We start from the raw sequence: 20,304 nt of genomic DNA, 5'->3' as shown, positions 1-20,304 counted from the left end.
GCCTCGCACCTGGGCAGATGCCGCCTCTTGGGAGGGAGGGCGAGGGGTGGGAGAAAAGTAGACCAAGAATGTTTTGAGTGTGGAAAAGGCCGCTTTATTAGGAAACAGGTGCACATTACAAATATAAAACCTTGGCAACGCCTTACAAAACTATACCTCACTAAATAAATAATTAACTACAAACCCCGCCCCCCACCCCCTCCCCTAAAATTCTTTGGCCCCTCCCCCACCCAACAATACAGCATTAAAACATTACAACAACATTATAAACATCACATCATCAATAAACATTACGTCATTAATCAAATCATTACGTCATCATCAAAAACCTTTATTCATCAAACCCCAATCACATATTGAAAGCCAGGCCCTCTATAACCATAAACCCTGCCTGACCCTTCACTCCTGCCAATACCCCCCCAAAACCTGAACGGTCAAACAATGACCAACATACCCCTGAACCTGTCAATCAAAGAATCGATCCAATACTCATCAAACAATCTACCATAAACCGCACCGATACAACCAAAAACCCCGCACAGCACCTGTTCCTAGCGACAATACAAATCACAAGAAAAAAACCCTGCACACCTATATCTAAGAAAACAGCCTTTAATCAAAAATAAAAATATAAAATAAAAGAAGAGAGAAAAATCCTGACGTAACAAAAATGGGGGGAGAAAAACCCCAGAAAAGAGGAAATAAAAAATTGGGAGGGAGGGTGGGACAAAAACGCTAACAGCCCTCCTAGCCACCAGGTCACCAAACCTAAAATGGTGGCTAGGAGGCGGGAACGGGGGAATTTATAATTGGGCTGGCCAGTCCTACTAGGCCAGCCCAAAGTCCAGAACCTTCTGGCAACTTCTTAAGAAAAAACCCCTCGCAGCCCTCCCAAACCGCCCGGGGGAGGAGACCTCCCTGCGGTCAGCTCCCTCCCCCAAGCCCCCCTTGGGAGGGAGGGCGAGGGGTGGGAGAAAAGTAGACCAAGAATGTTTTGAGTGTGGAAAAGGCCGCTTTATTAGGAAACAGGTGCACATTACAAATATAAAACCTTGGCAACGCCTTACAAAACTATACCTCACTAAATAAATAATTAACTACAAACCCCGCCCCCCACCCCCTCCCCTAAAATTCTTTGGCCCCTCCCCCACCCAACAATACAGCATTAAAACATTACAACAACATTATAAACATCACATCATCAATAAACATTACGTCATTAATCAAATCATTACGTCATCATTAAAAACCTTTATTCATCAAACCCCAATCACATATTGAAAGCCAGGCCCTCTATAACCATAAACCCTGCCTGACCCTTCACTCCTGCCAATACCCCCCCAAAAGCTGAACGGTCAAACAATGACCAACATACCCCTGAACCTGTCAATCAAAGAATCGATCCAATACTCATCAAACAATCTACCATAAACCGCACCGATACAACCAAAAACCCCGCCACCCAGAAAGGTAGGGGGGGGGAGAGAAACTACACCACCTCCCTTTCTGCCCCCCCAAACAGTAAACTAAAAACAGAACCGAACCAATATCAACGCTGCATAGCTAGCGAACGCGCCAAAACTTCACGTAACAAGTATAGGTCCATTCCCACTCTGGACAGGTGAACACCATCATCTCTGAAAAATTCCACCGTCTCAAATTTAATTTCCCTATGGGAAATCCTGCTAAAACCAAGACCACGGCAGCAGCGGGAAACTTCAGAGTTTACCTTCTTCCTGGCCCTGTCAACAGCCCTGGGATTGACTGCCCCTCTCCAGATCCTACGCGGTATCAATTCAGTCCAAAAGACATGGCACCCAGCCCAAAGCTCCTTAATAAGGCCCAGATCCCTTTTAATAGCTCGAAGTAACACCACACCCTTGGTAGCACAGAGATCGTTCTCCCCCAGATGGATGACCAAAATATCAGGACATAGCCCGCCCACCATATTGTTGTTAAGACAAGGGATTAACTCTCTCCAGAGCATCCCACCTTTCCCCTTCCAAACCACATTAAACATTCGAGCATTAAAACCCAAAAGTTCTCCAAAGTAACTCTGTGCCGCCTGGACTCGGGCCCACTTCACGAAGGAATGCCCAACTATCCAGACTGTCACCACAGGAGAACGAGGCCCAGCAACCGATCCTACAAAAGAAAACAGAGTTAGAGCTCATGGGAAGGAAGATGACGCAAGCGCCTCCTCTGCTGGACTCCTCACGTAGCGCTGAAAACAGTTGGAAGACCAACGCCCCAATCTCATGATATCTCTTTCAGTCCAACCTCTGTTGAAGGCTTCAGTTGCAGCACCAATCCTGAAAGAATGTGTCCCATATAAGTTCCCATCCAGGCCTAAGTGCTGCAAAGCCTTGCGCAAAACCATGCGGAATTGGTATGTTGTAACAGGGGTGCCATCAATATGCTGAAAAACAAGCGCATCATCACCACCCCCACACAGTGAACGCCAGCGCCGCGCCAACAGTAAAGGGCAAGTAAGCCTTGGAGCACGCGCCTGCAACCACACACCCTTCCCTTTCCTCGTCTGATCAGTTTTGGAGCTGGCCAACCATATATGCACCCCCTCATCCGAACAAAAAACATCCCGCCAAAATAGGCCACACTTGTATTTCGAACCCAACAACTCCGAAACCCTGAAAGCTCCAAAAAACATGAATGCCATTAACATGGAAAATAAACATGACTCAAAGTCATCTGAACAAACAGAAGGAAGAATAGTGATCAACCGAGCCAGGATCTGCCAAGATAAAGGAGCCCTGAGTCTACTAGTATGCCCTTGCTCTCTGGCCCAACCCTCAAGCATCCTTCTGCCAATTTCCCCCGCTGTCGGAGAATAACCCCACAACAACTTACCCATTAAAGCTATCCCTGCCAATTTACCTGCAATGGTTACCTTGGTCAACCCTCTATCCATGAGGTCTAAAATGAAGTTCACCACATCCTCAGAACGACGCCAAACTTCCTCACGCCTAGAAGCACCGGACTCCAGAAATTCCCTCCAGGCCAGAGAATAGGCAGAACGCGTAGACACAGACAAAGAACCTACCACCAGTTGTACGACCCGACATTGCCTACGTGCCACAGATGAATCGGCATCGGGGTCGGTGTTCTGTCTGCTTCCCTCGCCAGTCCACGGAATCTCCCCCACTGTGAACGAGACAGAGCATCCGCAATGTCATTGTCCACACCAGGGATGTGCAAAGCACGAAAGTGAATGTCGTGTTTCAAACAACCCAGCACGAAGACTCTCATGAGCTTCAATACCTGTTCATCCCTGGCAGACTGTCGGTTAACGATCTCCACTACAGGCATGTTATCCACACGAAAAAGCACCTTCTTGTGTGCCAATTCCTCCCCCCAAAGGGTCAAAGCCACCAGCAAAGGGAAAAGCTCCAAAAAGGTAATGCTGCGGCCGCCATTCAACCACTCATCCGGCCAACGTTCAGCACACCATCTTCCATTCCAATACAGCCCAAAACCATCACTGCCAGCAGCATCTGAGAACATTTGCACATCCCACTGGAAGTCAACGTCCCGTACCAAAGGAACACCATTAAAAGAAGAGAGAAAAAATTTCCACATTCTCAAGTCCTCCTTGACACCAGCAGACAAACGAACACGATGGTGAGGCAACTGTTGACCTGCAAGAGCCCTGCCCAATCTGCGACAAAAAGTCCTGCCTGCTCTCACCACCCTACAGGCAAAATTGAGATGGCCTAGTAGCACCTGAACATCTTTCACCAACACCTTCCTTTTGGATAACATGGCTTCAAGTAACTCCAACATTTTCAGTTTTTTATCCTCAGGCAGGCGAGCACACATTGCCACAGAATCAATTTCAATACCTAAAAAGGTCAAAACAGTGGCAGGACCCATCGTTTTCTCGGGAGCCAAAGGAACTCCCAGATCCTCCATGAGCCCTTGGAAGGTGTCCAGAGCAGACTGGCACTCCGTGGAGCCCGGGGACCCGACAAAGAAAAAGTCATCTAGGTAGTGCGTTACCAGTGAGTGACAGGACTGATGAGTAAAGTACCATTGTAGAAAAGTACTAAAACACTCAAAAAGAGCACATGAAACGGAGCAACCCATCGGCAGAGCCTTGTCTACATACCATTGACCTGAAAAATGTATACCCAGGAGACACCAATCATCCGGGTGGACAGGCAACAGCCGGAAGGCAGACTTTATATCACACTTGGCCATCTCAGCAGCTGCGCCCGCGGTCACAACAAGTGACATGGCCACGTCAACTGAGGAATAAGAGACTGAAACAGCCTCTGGGTCAATAAAATCATTCACAGACGACCCTTCTGGCCATGATAAGTGTTGAATAAGCCTGAATTGTCCCGGATCTTTCTTCGGGACCACTCCAACAGGTGATATAATTAAATTAAGGATCGGCCAATCATGAAAAGGGCCAGCCATCCTTCCTTCATGTACTTCTTTATTTAGCTTGTCTTGCACCACTGCGCCATGCTCAGATGCTGATTTTAAATTAGCAGACCATCTCCTCTCCCTTGAGCCCATGTAACCCAGCCGGAAACCAAATTCAAAACCATCCAACAATTTTTTCTTTACTACTTCATCCTCATAGTCCTGAAGCGCAAGGCGCAATCTCTCCAACTTAACCGGTGTATGAGCCCTTGGACCCAACACCCTTAGAACCTCTGGATCCCCTTCCCCCTGAAAACTGTGGGGGCGTCCCTGAACCACCTGCACTCGCCTGTTTCCCCTGTTGGCTTCCTGCTGGCTGGTTATCCCAGCATCTGTAAAATGGGTGTCTCCTACCACAGCCAGAGCATTCGTGTTTAAACTTACAATATTCTCTGGTACAAGATCCCTTGTTAAACTCCCAGCATGCGCCAATGCCTGACTGTGTGGTTGAAGTAGCTCCCACCCCTCCCCGGGTGGGCTTGCCCTGAAAGGGCCGGTAAACTAAAGGGAAGCCACTCGCTGTAAAAATAGTCTTCCCCCCAGATGCAGATCCCATGGTATGCTGCCATAAGTCAAGATCCAGCTCACCCCACTTGGCCTCCGGATCCCAAGCCATCCTGGCTCTGAACTCCTCATCATACTGGGACGAAGCAAACCCCCCTCCAGTGATCTGCGCCTTGCGTATAACATCCATGTATTTAAAAAGAGACACGCTGCGCTCTGGAAACTTTTCACAGTATACACTCGCATAAATAAGGAATGCAGCTGTCCAATTTTCAATGTTTAAAGGGACTCTAGGACGTTTGGCCAACTCAAACTCCTCTTCCTTAGACCCCTCTTTGGACCGGACTTCCCGGTGTAGCAGCTTAAGAAGTTCCACATACTCACCGTTCCAAATACGTTCTTTTGTGGTCAACATCAAATGAGCCCCCAAAGGCTTTGTGACCCCCATATAAGGTAATTTTTTAATTTTCAACTCTTTACTGGCCACTGGTTCTTTAACCGTACTGGAAGCACCAGTGCTAGTACCACTCTCCACTTTACCCGTTACTTCAACAACATCATCAGTGCCCACAGCAGTGTCCTTTACGTAACGTCCTTTCAGCAACCTCCCTTCACAAATAACAACATCGCTTTCCCCTCCTATGCCCACAGACACCATAGTAGGTTTGGCCTGTGTAGCTAACTGCTCACCTGGCAACAGAGAGACCACTCTCGAAGGCTCCGCCCGTGGCGCTGAAGTCAATGTGTCCAGTCTGCGAGGCGCCCTGACCGATGGGCCGTGCTCTCTTCTCACTTGCACTTGACTCTGTACCACTGGAGCCTGTAAAACACTACCAGATACATGAGAGGGCACCCCCCCATCCACGTCCCGCAATTCACCTTCTTCGGGACTATCCTCGTCATAATCCAGCACCACTGAATCAGAAACAATAGGCAAAACATCAGCACGGGTCTTACCCAACCCGGTATCGACAATATTACATTTAAATGTTTTCGAAGAACCTCCAGGGGGGGGAGCAGACCGTACCCGCCTGTAACTCCCCTTGCGTTGACTCTGCGGCTCCATAGCCGCCGGCAAGGTAGGACACCTATACCTGCTACTCGTTGGGGCCAGCGGGGTCACGCCGGACCCTCGTGTGCTGGCCGTGGCGGGTTCCCTCGGTGGAACAGAGAGGGCCGCGCTAGGCATTCTCCTCGCTTCACCTTGGCGAAAGTGGACTGGACCGCGCCCTGCCAAGTCTGGACCGCCGCACCTATCCCTGTCCTGAAAAGAAAAAGTTTGGACTGGTGTGCTAGGGTTCCTAAAAACTACGCCCAAACCAGACTCTGTCCCCCGCCAATTAGAACCCACATTCAACATCTGACCTCTGTCTAAAGAACGTCCTCGAACACTAGATCTCAAAGGCACCTCCCTGACCGGAGAGCCACCTATCACTTCTTCATACTCACTGTAATCCAAATTATCCACCGCCACTGCTGAAGAAGAAGTCTGAATAGTAGCCCTTGCACGCCAATCGTGGCCTGTACCATCTTTCTGAAAACTCCGCTGCGCAAGACCTGCCGCACCAAAATGCTCCCACCCAGGTGAACCACACATAAAATATGGGCCTCTTGTATCCCCAGCCAAACGTGGAACTGCATCCCTGGGCCCTTGTACAAAACCACCACTCACATGGCCAAAACCCCTTCCATGCCCCAACATCGTGCCCTGAGAGCCCACACCCCCCACGCTCAGTACGCCAGGTGCGCAAAACCCTCCAGTATTAACTACCAATGAAGAACTAAGAACTGTCGACCCTGCACCAAGAGCCTGTCTTGTTACATTATTGTCAGGAGGAAAGGATCCGTGTCCCCCCAGTGATACTCTCCTGCCTTCTCTCTGAAGACTGTCATCCACTCCCAGAAAAACAGCAGACCCAAAACCCCCTGAACGTGGAGCCTCTTGTTCCAAAGCCACACCAGAAAGAGAACCTCCTTCGCCCATTTGGGCCCATTCTCCCTCACCCCTAGAACCCCCCCCAACAGACAGAACATCACCCACTGAAGAACCAGGCGTGGAAAACAATAAAGGGCTACCCACATTACCCCCAACATCCACCATACCAGTATCGGCATCCTGTCCAGAAACTACCTGACCATAAGAAGGTGCCAAGCCCCCTGGGCCCAACTCAACATGAGGTACCACCATACTCGAATCACTCCTCTCCCCAGCCTGTCTCTCATAAGCAAAATGCCTGGAAGGGGTTAACAACATTCGAGGTGCCGCCTCAGGCACAAACTGCGACTCCTGTACAACCCACTGAGCGTCATGGACACCGGGCTCAACCCGCTCCTGGCCTGCTCCCTGTATAACAAATTGAACAGAGCCTCTGCGCGCGCCACGCGCAGAGACTACCTCTTTGGACTGTGCGCGCCGCTCGACCAGCGGGTCCGAAGCGGAGCGCTTCTTGCTCCCTCCCCGGCCCCCCCTTCCCCGCCTTCCCGTCGATGCGGAAACTGAACCAAACGGTCCAGTTAAATCCAGGGCTCCCGCCCGCACACCCGAGGGGGGAAGCAGCGCGCCACTCGAAACCTGCGCCTGCCCCACCATGGCGCCGGGCATGCCCGGAGCTCTCCCCGCCCCCACCACAACTCTTACCTGGGGCGCCGGAGCCAGGAACGCCTCCCTCCCGCCCTCACTAGAAGCGCCGCATACCGCCGGAGCTTCCGCCTCCCCCTTGTACGGGACCGGCCCCTATCGCTTACCTGGCTCGGGCGTCTCTTCTTCGGCGACGAGCACGCCATTACCGCAGCGACCACGCCAGCAGAAGCCTGGCGCTGGGGCCGCGCCTGTACACCTCCTGCCAGCAAATCCATGCGACCTGCCTCAGCCAGCAGACGCATCGCCTCGACAACTCGCGAATCCTCCATTGGAAAATAGTTAAGACAATAAGCCTACACAATAAAGCCTAAGAAACTGTCTCACAAAAGCACACAGTACCCTCTTTCACAAAAACGCTAACAGCCCTCCTAGCCACCAGGTCACCAAACCTAAAATGGTGGCTAGGAGGCGGGAACGGGGGAATTTATAATTGGGCTGGCCAGTCCTACTAGGCCAGCCCAAAGTCCAGAACCTTCTGGCAACTTCTTAAGAAAAAACCCCTCGCAGCCCTCCCAAACCGCCCGGGGGAGGAGACCTCCCTGCGGTCAGCTCCCTCCCCCAAGCCCCCCATGTGAGGACGGGAGGGGGGGGCGTATAGTAGTGAGCAGAATAGAACTCACCATACCAGCCGCAGCTCGAGAACCCGACCGAGGGAACTAAGGACCGCGACGACAAAGACAATAAAAGGGGCAACAACGAGCTGCGGACAAATCGGGGACAGGTCCGAGGTCGCACGCCCAAGTAGTTAGGCCAACTCGTCTCCCCTACATAGACCCACAAAGCGGTTGCAGCAAAGTTCAAGTACATAACACAAATCTGCTCACTTTGCCACTGGATTCAAGCAAGCCGGGCTGAAGACGGCTGGAATGCCAGAAACCGGTCCTCGGAAGCTTGTTTCCGGTCCAGGGAAGACATGGCTTGGCAGTTCGGGCTGGACTGTTCCCATGAGGCACAGGGTCAGACTGATTTGCATATAGCCATGTCTGAACTGGGGTGGCAGAGTGGGCTAAAGAACGGTGATGGATTAAACCCAGATCTTTTGACTGGGTGTGAGTGTTTGATTGATTCAGATGCTCCGTCCATCACCACCCCCTTTTGTACCGCTTTTGGCCGCCATAAGTGTGGCAGGGTATGCTCAGACGTGAGTCCCTTGCTCACTTTGCCACTGAATTCAAGCAAGCCGGGCTGAAGAAGGCTGGAATGCCAGAAACCGGTCCTCGGAAGCTTGTTTCCGGTCCAGGGAAGACATGGCTTGGCAGTTCGGGTTGGACTGTTCCCATGAGGCACAGGGTCAGACTGATTTGCATATAGCCATGTCTGAACTGGGGTGGCAGAGTGGGCTAAAGAACAGTGATGGATTAAACCCAGATCTTTTGACTGGGTGTGAGTGTTTGATTGATTCAGATGCTCCGTCCATCACCACCCCCTTTTGTACCGCATAACACAAATCTGACCCGCGCCTCTCTGTCCCCCCTGCTCCTTCGCATCGGATTTGCCGTGCCCCTACAGCCTTGGCAAAGACACAACCCAGACTGTACCACAAGGAGCAAATACACCCTCAACCCTGACTCACCTAATAACCCCGACGGACAAAGCGGCACAACGACCCCCGGCGAAATAGGACAACGCGTCCAGCCGCATGGCTGGAGCGCCAGCAACCAAACGGCGTTAGGGTGAGGGGACGGTGGACAAAGAGGCCGCTAGGTGGGCGGGGGAGGAATATATACTCTCCCCCGCCCACACCAGGCCGGAAGTGACGCGCGGGACCCTCCGGGATCTCATAGCGCTGGGCTGCCCCGTGTGCCATCTTGTGGCACTATGGGGGCCGCCCTCTTACTTGTGTCCCCTGCGGGGACGTGTCGGTCGGCCTGCAGAGGCACAGGCTGGCACTTTGGAGGTCTTCGCAGCGCTATCTACCTAGACGCTCCCTAACTGTGCACAAAAACTTCTCTACAGCACGGTGCATCTAACTGCACATTTAACCGTTTCTGCAATCCCTCATCATTATTTCGCCATTACCTGTCACCACTCACTGGGGGGCTTTCGATTTGCTCCTGAACTGCTCCTGAACTGCCGCCGATGACATCGCATTGCTTCACACACTGCGTGTCTCGCTGTCTATCGGATAATCAACTGCCCCCCCCCCGTTTGGTTTCCCGCATCACTCACCTGGCCGTCGTGTTACCGTGTTATCATGCTATCGGGAGAAACCAATCCTCGTCCATCCCTCGTTCATCCCACATCGGCCTGTCCTCATTCCTCACTGTTGCCTTACCTCTCTTGCTCTGTGCTCCATGCTTCCTCTGCCGATGTCCACAGGATTGAGGCAGGCGCATCGCCAGAGGCAAAGGCTCTGGAAAGCCTGCATTACTGCGGTAGTGGCACGGACACCACGCAAGCAAGTTTGGAAACAACTACAGAGGCTCATTAATCTGACTGTTGCACCGACTAATCACTGGCCAGCGGGGGCACCCTGAATGCGGCTATGCCTCCAAAGGCACTTTCAGCAGCTGCGGCAAGAGCTGCTGCAGCGGCAGCGGCCCGTAAGGCCCATGTGGAGGGGGCTGCAGAAGCTGCAGAGGCAGTGGAGATGGCAGCTGGGGGAGCGATATTTGGGACCCCCCACCCTGATCACCGGGCCAGAAGAAGCTGTTCTCCCCTAATCCGGATCAAGACCTTTTGACACCACTGCCTCCAAGGAGAGGGAAGGGCGCTCCCCCTCCTAAGGATCGTATGGCAGGGCCTTCTGTAGTGGAACTTCTGCAGAGGGCAAGGACTCCCAAGGAGACTGTTAATGACACGGATTCAGGCAAGGATACTGGTGCAGAAAGCAAGGAGGACACCCCCCTAGGCGATGAGGTAAGCTTGGCTGCTACGAAGGGGATCACAGTCGAAGAGGTTGCTCCACTCATCACTCCCACCACTACCCCCACTCCAGTATCTCAACTGCCTCCAGTACCTACAGCATCCCCAACAGTGTCAGGGTCCGGATTTGGGTCTGTGTCTATGATAAATGCAAATGAGGAGCAAATGAGGAGCTTGAAAGACCCGTGCAGCTCAATATTGTGCCTGCCTTAAGAGGGGGGCCCGATATGGACAGTCTGTAGAATGGTGAGGGGTCGGGGAGGGGCAGCGGCAAGCTCTCTCCAAGCCCGCACATGTCGGACCAGTGGATCAGCTCAAGGGGCAGCCGCCGCCCCACTGTTCGGGTGAGTCAGATAAAACTGGTACGCCCCCGCAGGCTAGCTATCATCAGGAAGTACCAGGCACAGTGATAAGCTCTTCATCTAAAACGTCCCAGTCATCTGAATCAGGCTATCAAAGAGATGAACAAAAGAAGAAAAGAAAGGAATGGGGGGAATCGGAGCAAGAGGAGCAGGAGGGGGAAAAAGTGGAGAAGGTGCCTAGTGACTCTTTCTATTCACTCTCTGAAGGTGCAGAGTGGTCAGATGATAGAGAAAGCACATCCCTGGGGGAGCAGTCCAGATTCAAATGGTGAAGACTCAGAAGATGAAGATGGAAGCCGAAATCCCTCAAACAGCCGTTAAATCCGTACTGAAAGGGGCACAGAATAGGAGGGGACGGTCTAGGGGAAAAATGGAGCCAGCCCAGGATAACTGCTCCATTACCCCTTGCTGAAATCGAAAGAAATGATGCCAGCTGAGGAAAGTGGACCTTCAACGCTAGATGTAATATATTAGGCCATCCTGGCTCACAGAGAAGAGGCTAGACAAGATAGTAGGAAGGTGCAAGCAGGGATGAGGAAAATGCAGGGCGTTGTAAGTAAGCTCTCAAAAGCTTTCTCAAATTTGGGTGACAGAGTTTCGAACTTGGAGGAGAGGATTGTCGGAACTGAGGCAGATGCATCTAAGGCTACGTCCATGGCAGAGGATCATTCTGCGCAGAACAGGTACATCCAGTGGAAACTCGAAGAATCAGTAAACAGGCAGAGACGTAACAACCTTCGTGTACTTGGAGTACAAGAAGGCCTTGAAGGGGCCGACCCCAGACGATATGTAATCGACCTCTTCAAAGGGGCCTTCCCAGGGGGGACAATCACCTACCGGTCGGGGGACAATCACCTACCGGCCAGGCACACTCCTGAGGTCACGCTGCTCCTGCTCCTGCTCCTGCTCCTGGGTGGGGAACGCTGTGTGTCTCGCCGCCGCTGCTCCATCCTGGCGGCTGGAGACTACAGCTCCCAGTGAGCTTTGCGGGCACTTCCTGCCTCCCGCCTTCTTCGCACCCGGAGGCGCTACAAAGCAGGGACGCTCCCTCGGTGGAGCGGGGGACAATCACCTACCGGCCAGGCACACTCCTGAGGTCACGCTGCGAGCTGCTCCTGCTCCTGCTCCTGGGTGGGGAACGCTGTGTGTCTCGCCGCCGCTGCTCCATCGTGGCGGCTGGAGACTACAGCTCCCAGTGAGCTTTGCGGGCACTTCCTGCCTCCCGACTTCTTCGCGCCCGGAGGCGCTACAAAGCAGGGACGCTCCCTCGGTGGAGCGGGGGACAATCACCTACCGGCCAGGCACACTCCTGAGGTCACGCTGCGAGCTGCTCCTGCTCCTGCTCCTGGGTGGGGAACGCTGTGTGTCTCGCCGCCGCTGCTCCATCCTGGCGGCTGGAGACTACAGCTCCCAGTGAGCTTTGCGGGCACTTCCTGCCTCCCGCCTTCTTCGCGCTCGGAGGCGCTACAAAGCAGGGACGCTCCCTCCGTGACGCCCGGGCAGAGGGCGGGCCGTCTGTGGCCGTCAGGGGCTGACAGAGGCTGGGCTGGGCCACCCCTCTTTCATCCATCGCTTCTGGCCCAAGGGCTCGGAGTCTACCAGTGGGTCTTGAGGTCAACATGTCAACCCGCTCTGGTAAAGCTTTGAGGGGTGGGGGTGAAAGTGCCATGGGGAGTACAATGATCGGCACAATGGACAAATTCATCACTAGGGTAGCAGCCGTCATCGAAAAGGAGATTGTGATGACGGAACGTCGCCTCTCACAAGACTCCTTTCCTTCCAAACGTTCTTCTTTGGGAGCCGTTGCACATGCCCTGTCCCCAATTTCCACAAATTCCAACTCTCCTTTGCCTGAGATTCTGTCCGGAGTGCCACGGATAGTAGCTATAGAGGCAGGTATTGACAGGATAGAAAGCTTAATAACCAATCCCCTTCCCTCCAGCCCTAGCCCAGTTGCTGCAGAGCCTTGCCCCGCCCCACCTACAGCTACCCCCCCTGGTCACAATTCCCAATTCTCTACCCAGGTTCCCACACTAGGCCAGAAACCGTTGCCTCAGGCACGAGCTTGTCGGGCACATAAGAAAAGAAAAAGGGTCATTAGCACACGGAAGGGAAGTTATTCCTCACTTTATAAGCGTCCTAGGATACAGTCCCAAAAAGGTCTTACGCATCTAGAAGATGGAGGGCCAGGACCATTTGGGAGCATTACCCCACCAGTACCAGCAGCTGAAACCCGACTGTCTCACTACTCGGTCCCGCCACTATCTACACCCTCAAACGAGGGGCCCTCCCTTGAGCCCTTCGAGAAATTGGTCAAGTCCTTGCTGGTACCACTTTTAGACCAAGTCAAAAGTCTGGGTGATAGGCTTGACAAATTCGAACAGACCACCCGGGACAATTTTTTCTCCTTGAAAACCCTTTTTAAACTACAGTCAAGGCTCAGGGAGGATACTGCAGATGGGAATGAAGGGAAAAGGGATTCTGTAGGACTAGCACAGGAACACACACCGGCATTGTCCGCTCATGCACATGCCTCTGGGATGGCTATAACATCAGCACCCCTGGCTAGTGCTAAACCGGCAAAGCCGACTACTATTACCCATGTTGTCCAGGTCCACGATAGTACCCCCTCAGCAGTGAGACCACCAAAGTCTAACCCTGTCCAAAAAAAGCGGCAAGAAGGAGGGGCTGGTCCCAAATCTAAACCATTGGCCACTCCACCCGCCGAAGCCAGGGGAGTAGTCACGGCTCCAAAGGCAAACATAACTACTTGTCCACCCAAAAATCCAACTCCAGTGGTTATACCACAAAAGGTGGTACGGAAGTGGCCCCCAGTCAATCTCCCCCCTGAGTGTCAACCATACGTTGTTGTCCTTATCAAGGTTCCACCTCTGAAGGACACCCAGCAGGAAACCCACCAGGCACTGAAGAACAAGGTCATCCACTGGTTGCAAGCCAACAGACCCCTTCCATTGGGTGTGGATGGCTTGATCCTCGGTGTACGCAGGGTGGGCTGGATTGGTCAGGGGAAAAAATCATTTGAGGGGGACTGTGTGGTGGTGAATTTCCAAGACATAAGAGCTGCCCACTCAATATGTAGCTTAGTGCAGGCCAAGGCCGGTCCCGGAGTTGAAGCAGTTAATCTAACATTCTTCTACCCGCGGACGGTCACGAACCCCCCAGCTACCCATCCTGTGTTCCCAACCCAAATTAGTTCTTACGGTCAATGGCACCCAGTAACAACTGTAGCGCAGCTGCATGCAGCCTTGCCATTACCGAGCTGGGGCACCAGGGGTTATTGACTTTTTGACTCCCGTGAGGAGGTTCGGGTGGCCCGGTGTTGCGATGCCCAGTCCCCTTTAACTGCTAAATCTAAAGATCCCTCAACCCTACCAGACGAACAGGCTGTCATAGTGGACACAGGGGAATTAAGGGAAGGGAGGGTGCCACTTGAGCCTGCCATTGTCTGCCCTATTATGGGAGAGGTAGACTCATCTGGCCCTGTCAGGCCCGGCAGCATTGCGGCTGTGGCGGACCCACTTATTAGGGTTCTCAGCTGGAATGTGGCTGGTCTGGACAGGAAGCTGGCCCTGCCTGACTGGAACTTACTTGTGGAGCAGTACTCCATATGCCTGTTCCAGGAAACCTGGAGTAAGGAGCCCGTACACAAGGCAGGATATTCTACCCACCACTTACCAGCTGTCCACTCAGAGACTGGTAGAGGTCGCCCTTCGGGTGGCCTCCTCATCTGGGTAGCCTCCGCTCTTAATTGTAGGGTGGAGGAGCAGGACACTAAATGCCCTGACCTCCTTAACATCACCCTGAAAAACCCTAAGGGACATGTTTTTTTAAACATTTTTAACATCTATGCCCGAGGTATGAAGGGGGGTAGAGAATCCCCAACCATAGCCCGTCTGGAGGCTTTACTTCGATCCTCTCCACATAAGCACTGTACCTTGGTTGCGGGTGACTTCAATTGCACCTTTGAGCCCCTTAGCCCTGAAGTCACACAAGATCAAGAGGACGATGACAATAGGTGGGGGATACCAGCTTTAGAGCTCAGCCCAATTAAAAAATGGACTGAAGTGGTGCTCCAGGTTAATTCCCTATTAATGGAGTTTGACCTGAGGGCCCTTAATGGCAGGACCAGTTCCGATAAAAAGGGAGCCCATACATACAATAGGCCCGCGCACACGTCAAGAATCGATTATTTTCTTCTTGACGTTCACCTATGGAGCATGGTAAAAGATATGGTGATTATACCCTCTGTTGAGAGTGATCACAACCTCCTCTCGCTTACCCTGACCCATAGGTGGCTAGATGGCACTGGGAGCAGAACCGCTTGTATCCCCGCCCCGGATATGTCTTCAGTCTCTAACTGCGGTCGACGGCTAAAGTGGGCTAAGCTGTCGCTTTCAGTGGAGAAAATATTCTCCATAACGCAGCTTTTAGCTGTAGCCCTAGAAAATCTCGAGTCTTCTGTGGGTGGGCTGATGGAGGTTCCTGCCAGGTTCTGTAGCCTAAGCCAGGCCCTTAGTGACCTTTTTATTGTCCCAGTTAGTGCCAATAGGAAGAAACCACGTTCCCGGGCTAGACAAGGTTGGTTTAATCACAAATGCAGGGAGGCGAAGACGCTGCTTGTAGAAGCAGTTAAATCCAAATCACTAATTAGGACCAGGGAGGCCAGAAGGCTATACTCTCACTGTCAAAAAAACGCTAAGAAGGAGTGGGAGGATAATTACTGGCAGGACCTCTTGGCTGCTAGTCGAGGGAGAGATGCCAAAGGGTTCTGGGACTTGGTGGGAAGAAGGAATCGCCCTGACGATACCCTAAGGCCCTGCACTATCACTGCCCAGGCGTGGTTCAACCATTTTAAGGCACTTTATTCCGCCGTTGAAGGTACACTTAACGATCCCTTCATCCTCCCCCCCTATACCTTAGATAGAGATACAGACCTTTTCTCCGCACGGAAGGTCATGAACCTGATTAAAACTCTTATACCACAAAAAGCAGCTGGCCCGGACGGGTTGCCAGGGGACCTCCTTCGAGCCTTTCCAAGTGAATGGGGGATACTGATCTCGGCCCTACTTAATGCTATTATCGAGGGAGGATCTGTGCCAGAGTCCTGGAAAGGGGCAGAGGTAGTCCCAATTTTTAAAAAGGGCTGTCGGGATTTACCAGGGAACTATAGGCCAATAAGCCTTATAGACTCAACCCAGAAGGTGGCGAGAAAAGCTATTCTGGGGAGGATTTTGCAATGGGTGGATGATAACCACATATTGTCTGATATGCAAGCTGGGTTTCGCTCAGGCACAGGAACCATCGAACAAGTCTTTAGGCTCCTGTTACTTTACTGGAAGGTGGTGGAGCTGGGCAAGGGCAGTCTTTACTTAGCCTTTATAGACTTGAAGACTGCCTTTGACCTGGTTCCTAGGGAGGAACTGTGGAGGGTGTTGTATGGTCTTGGGATGCCCCCTTACATCTTAAACCTCCTTATTAAACTGCATAAATCCAACTATGCTCAGGTTAGATGGGGGTTGAATGGAGAAAAGACTGATAAGATCCAGGTCGTGAGGGGTGTCCGGCAGGGCTGTGTTTTAGCTCCCACCCTATTCTCCCTCTATGTGAATGTGGTGGTAGAGCACCTCCTTGGCGAACCAGCAGACGCCCCCACATTGGGTGGCGTAAAGATCCCAACTTTGTTGTTTGCCGACGACACCCTTCTCATCTCGAAGACCCCCCAAGGTCTTCAGAAGCTCCTGAACCGCTTCCAGGATTTTTGCACAAACAGAGGACTTGTCATTAATGTGGACAAAACGAAGTACCTAATCATGCACCCCCCGTAAACTTGGCCGCCTCCCGACCCTGAACTCTATTCCCCTTGAAAGAGTGGCAGAATTTGACTATCTGGGAATCCGTTTGAGTGATGTCATGAGCTGGACCCCCCACATCAACAAGATGACTGTCGGCCACAAAAGGGTGGGGGGAGCTTTGCTAAAGGAGTACAATAACTCATCAAAACACTGTGTAGCTCCGATAATAGACATCTATAAAGCCCGTGCTGTATCCGCATCACTCTACGGAGCTGAACTTTGGGGCCTAGACAACATGGAGTCTCTGACTAAGGCAGAGAATAAATTCATCAAGGATCTCCTGGCTATCCCGATGAGTACCCCGACAGTTCCGGTGCTATTGGACGCGGGTTGCAAATCAATCAAGGACCAGGCCCGCCTTCGACCTCTCCTGCTTTGGGCTCGCCTGTGGAGGGTCCCGGAACTAAAATCTTACGCAGACGGGCTGGCAGAGGTGATGCGTTCGGACAGTTGGCAGAAGATCAAATGGCTCAGGGACATTAAACACCTGCTAGGAGACCTGGGGTTGGGATCTTGCTGGTCCACCCACTCAGCCCCCCCAAAGGATACCCTAAAAAAATTATATTGGGAATGGGTTTCTGCCAAGCTCATAAGCAACCAGCGTCACTGTAATTCCACCGCAGCATACCTGAAAATCAAAGACGTCGTTGCCTTTGAGCCCTATCTGGACATTATTACCATCGCCATGGACCGGGCTCTTTATATTAAATTCAGACTAGGGACTCTACCCTTGCTGACCTTCTTTCCAGATGGAATACGTCTAAGCAGGTATCACGCCATTGCGCCCTATGTACTGACAGACCCGAAACTGTGGCACACTTTCTCTTTGAATGCCCGGATTATGCGCGCCCTAGATCCCACTGGCTCAAACCACTCTGTAGAGAATTGGGTACTCGTCAGTATTTGGTGGCTCTAAGGATTCTATTAACAGATACAGCCCCTCCCATTGTTTGTGCCGTATCCAAATTTTTAAAATGGGCCTGGTTGATCCGCCAAAAAAGACTGTCTATATCAATTTAATTCTTTTTTAACTAATTTATTCCGATTAATTGCTATTTTTATCTGCTTGATTTCAATGTACAGTCTCTTTTACGATGTGCTGTTTTATATTTTTCTCTTGTAATGCTTTTATGATATATGCATATCGAAATAAAGCAATCAACCATTATCAGAATGGAACTGGCTAACTGAAATCCAAAGGGCACACCGCATCTCGATGACACCGCAGGCACCAACTAGGGTCGGGGAGAGACCCCGGGCTCTACTCGTCTTTTTTGGCCACTTTCTTTTGCGGCAGGCAATATATGAAAAGGCGAGGCCAGATGCCAAAAGATCAGTTGGGGGGTCTCCTTCTTTGTCCGCCCTGATTTTTGCCATGTGACAGTGGAGAGACGCTGGCAGCTAAGACAGCTAATCAAACCATTTCAGGACAAAAAAGTACAGGTGTTCTTGATCAACCCAGCGCAACTACAAGTAAATAATAATGGTTCTGTTGTATATTTTGCTTCAGAGATAAAGGCCAAAGAATACCTGGAAACATTGGGTAATTAGGAGGCTATCCTGCTTTAGGTCCTGTTAAAAAGTAGCGAGCAAGTTATAGAGCTGTCGGTCAATCGGTATAGCAAGTATGGAAGGCTGTTTAAATCCAACATGCACTAGAGGAGAATAGGGGGCACATGGGGTTGGGAAAAGGAAAGGAGGTCTAGGTCTATGTCTGTAACTCCAGCAAAATGGATAGCTAGGTACAGGTTTTGTGGGGTTAGTGAGCTTAAGTTTTTAATCAGAAGAATCTGAGTAGGACTCTACTCCCCCCCCCGTTTGAGGCAAGACCTGTGAATTACCTGTATCTATCTATTATAAGTAAGGGTCACTGTGAAGATATAAGCGCACAATAAGTTAGCCACTACCCACTCCCACAGTATACATCACATGCTCAGACCTGAGTCTGAGCGCCCCAGTGGGGTGAAAGGGAGTGCTAGGGTGGGGAAGGTGGATGGGAAAGGTGGTCGGTGTAGGGGTGGGGGGAGGGATCGAGGTGGGGAGGAGGGTTCAATAAAGGGGGAAAAAAGATAAAAAAGTTTCACTATACCTGGTATAAAGCTTTGGTCAGAGGGATTCATGGAAATGGTATGAGGTGTCTGAAAAGGAGAGAAATTATATTAGAGTTTAAATTACAAACACGTAATGGGGAGACTCAGTATCTGCTCTGTTAATGTCGGGAGTCTGAATGACTGGGGTAAAAGACAGAGGATGGGTCAATACATTAGATCCAGCCAAATTGATGTACTCTGTCTACAAGAGACCCATCTACCATGGGCCAAGAAGCATCTGCTGAATATAAGAGGATACAAGCTCTTGGCTAGCTCCTCTCAAACTTCCAATATTAGAGGATTTGCTATACTGGCTGAACCGGGTTTGGGGGGGAGTAGACGACACCTGGCAGATGCTCATGGTCGCTCGGCAGTGGTTGAAATGCAGCTGGGATTTACATTATGTACCATATATGGATCGAACCACGATGATCCCGATATTTTTGATGGTCTCGAGATTGAATTGCTGAATTGGCCCTCCCCTCTTGTAGTCTGTGGTGACTTCAATATATTTTGCAGAATCAGGGATAAATATCCCATATCATGGACGGAAGCCCAGGGTATTTCGCGCTATAACCGCATTAATCAAAACTCATGGGCTGCAGGATGTCTGGGGCGAGAAGGAGCCTAATAACCCTGGAAATACATATTTTTCCTGTCCTGCTAAAAAGTTTTCTAAACTAGAATATTTTCTTGTAGCTGTTTTGGTGGCAAATAGGGTGGACATTAAGAAAGTACCAAAAGTAATCTCTGACCATAACCCATTAATACTCCAATACCATATTGATACCCTGATTAGACCATCATCAAGGTGGACTTTTGAAAGAAAGTTACTAGCTGACAGTAAATTTGTCGACCACCTAAAGAACTGGGCCCAAAGCTTCTTCGATATCAATCGCTATAGTACATCTCGTGACATGGTATGGGACTCATTTAAAGCGACCTTAAGAGGGGAGGTAATTCGTTTTTCTGCCAGGCTTAGGAAGGAAATCAAAGCCCATAACAAGAATCTCCTGACTCAATTAGCAGATGCAGAAGAACTATTGGTCAGAGCTATAGTCGGGGGGTGGGAGATCATAGAAACGCAACAGAAAGTTATGGTTATTAAAGCAGAGATAAATCAGTTGATAGCCCAAAGAGCGGCCAATCAATATCAAACAGATAGGGGCTCATTGTATGAAACCGGGGAGCAGGCGGGTAAACTATTGGCTCTTAGAATTAAACAAAAGTGTAGTCAAAATGTCATTAAAAACATTTGTGAGGGAACCCAGAATTACTCCGAGCCAGAAGAGATCCGAGAAATCTTTAAAAATTACTATCAGGCACTGTATAAAGAAGAGACCAGGTCGGATTTCTCTAATACAAGCTGGGATGATTTGTTGCCAAAACTGACCGAACAGGATAGACTTGGGTTGGAGGAAGAGATATCAAGGGAGGAAGTAATCGAGGCTATAAGGAACCTAGCAATAGGGAAAGCCGTAGGACCAGACGGCATTCCGTTGGAAGTATATAAATATCCA

At 51.0% G+C, this 20,304-nt stretch overlaps 1 protein-coding gene across 1 annotated transcript; it reads right to left on the bottom strand.

The window, feature by feature from the left end:
* Positions 1-1,549: 1,549 nt before the first annotated feature.
* Positions 1,550-6,937, bottom strand: LOC147683372 (uncharacterized). The gene is made up of 2 exons (XM_086944827.1): positions 5,644-6,937; positions 1,550-2,145 (listed from the first exon to the last, which is right to left on the bottom strand). The coding sequence occupies exons 1-2, from the start codon at positions 6,935-6,937 to the stop codon at positions 1,550-1,552; spliced, it is 1,890 nt and encodes a 629-aa protein (XP_086800953.1).
* Between the last annotated feature and the right edge of the window lie 13,367 nt (positions 6,938-20,304).

Source organism: Lissotriton vulgaris, chromosome 11 (assembly GCF_964263255.1).
Source record: "Lissotriton vulgaris chromosome 11, aLisVul1.2, whole genome shotgun sequence".
Taxonomy (NCBI): Eukaryota; Metazoa; Chordata; class Amphibia; order Caudata; family Salamandridae; genus Lissotriton; species Lissotriton vulgaris.
The sequence above is the reverse complement of the archived record's forward strand: the minus strand, read 5'-3'. Positions and strand labels throughout refer to the sequence as shown.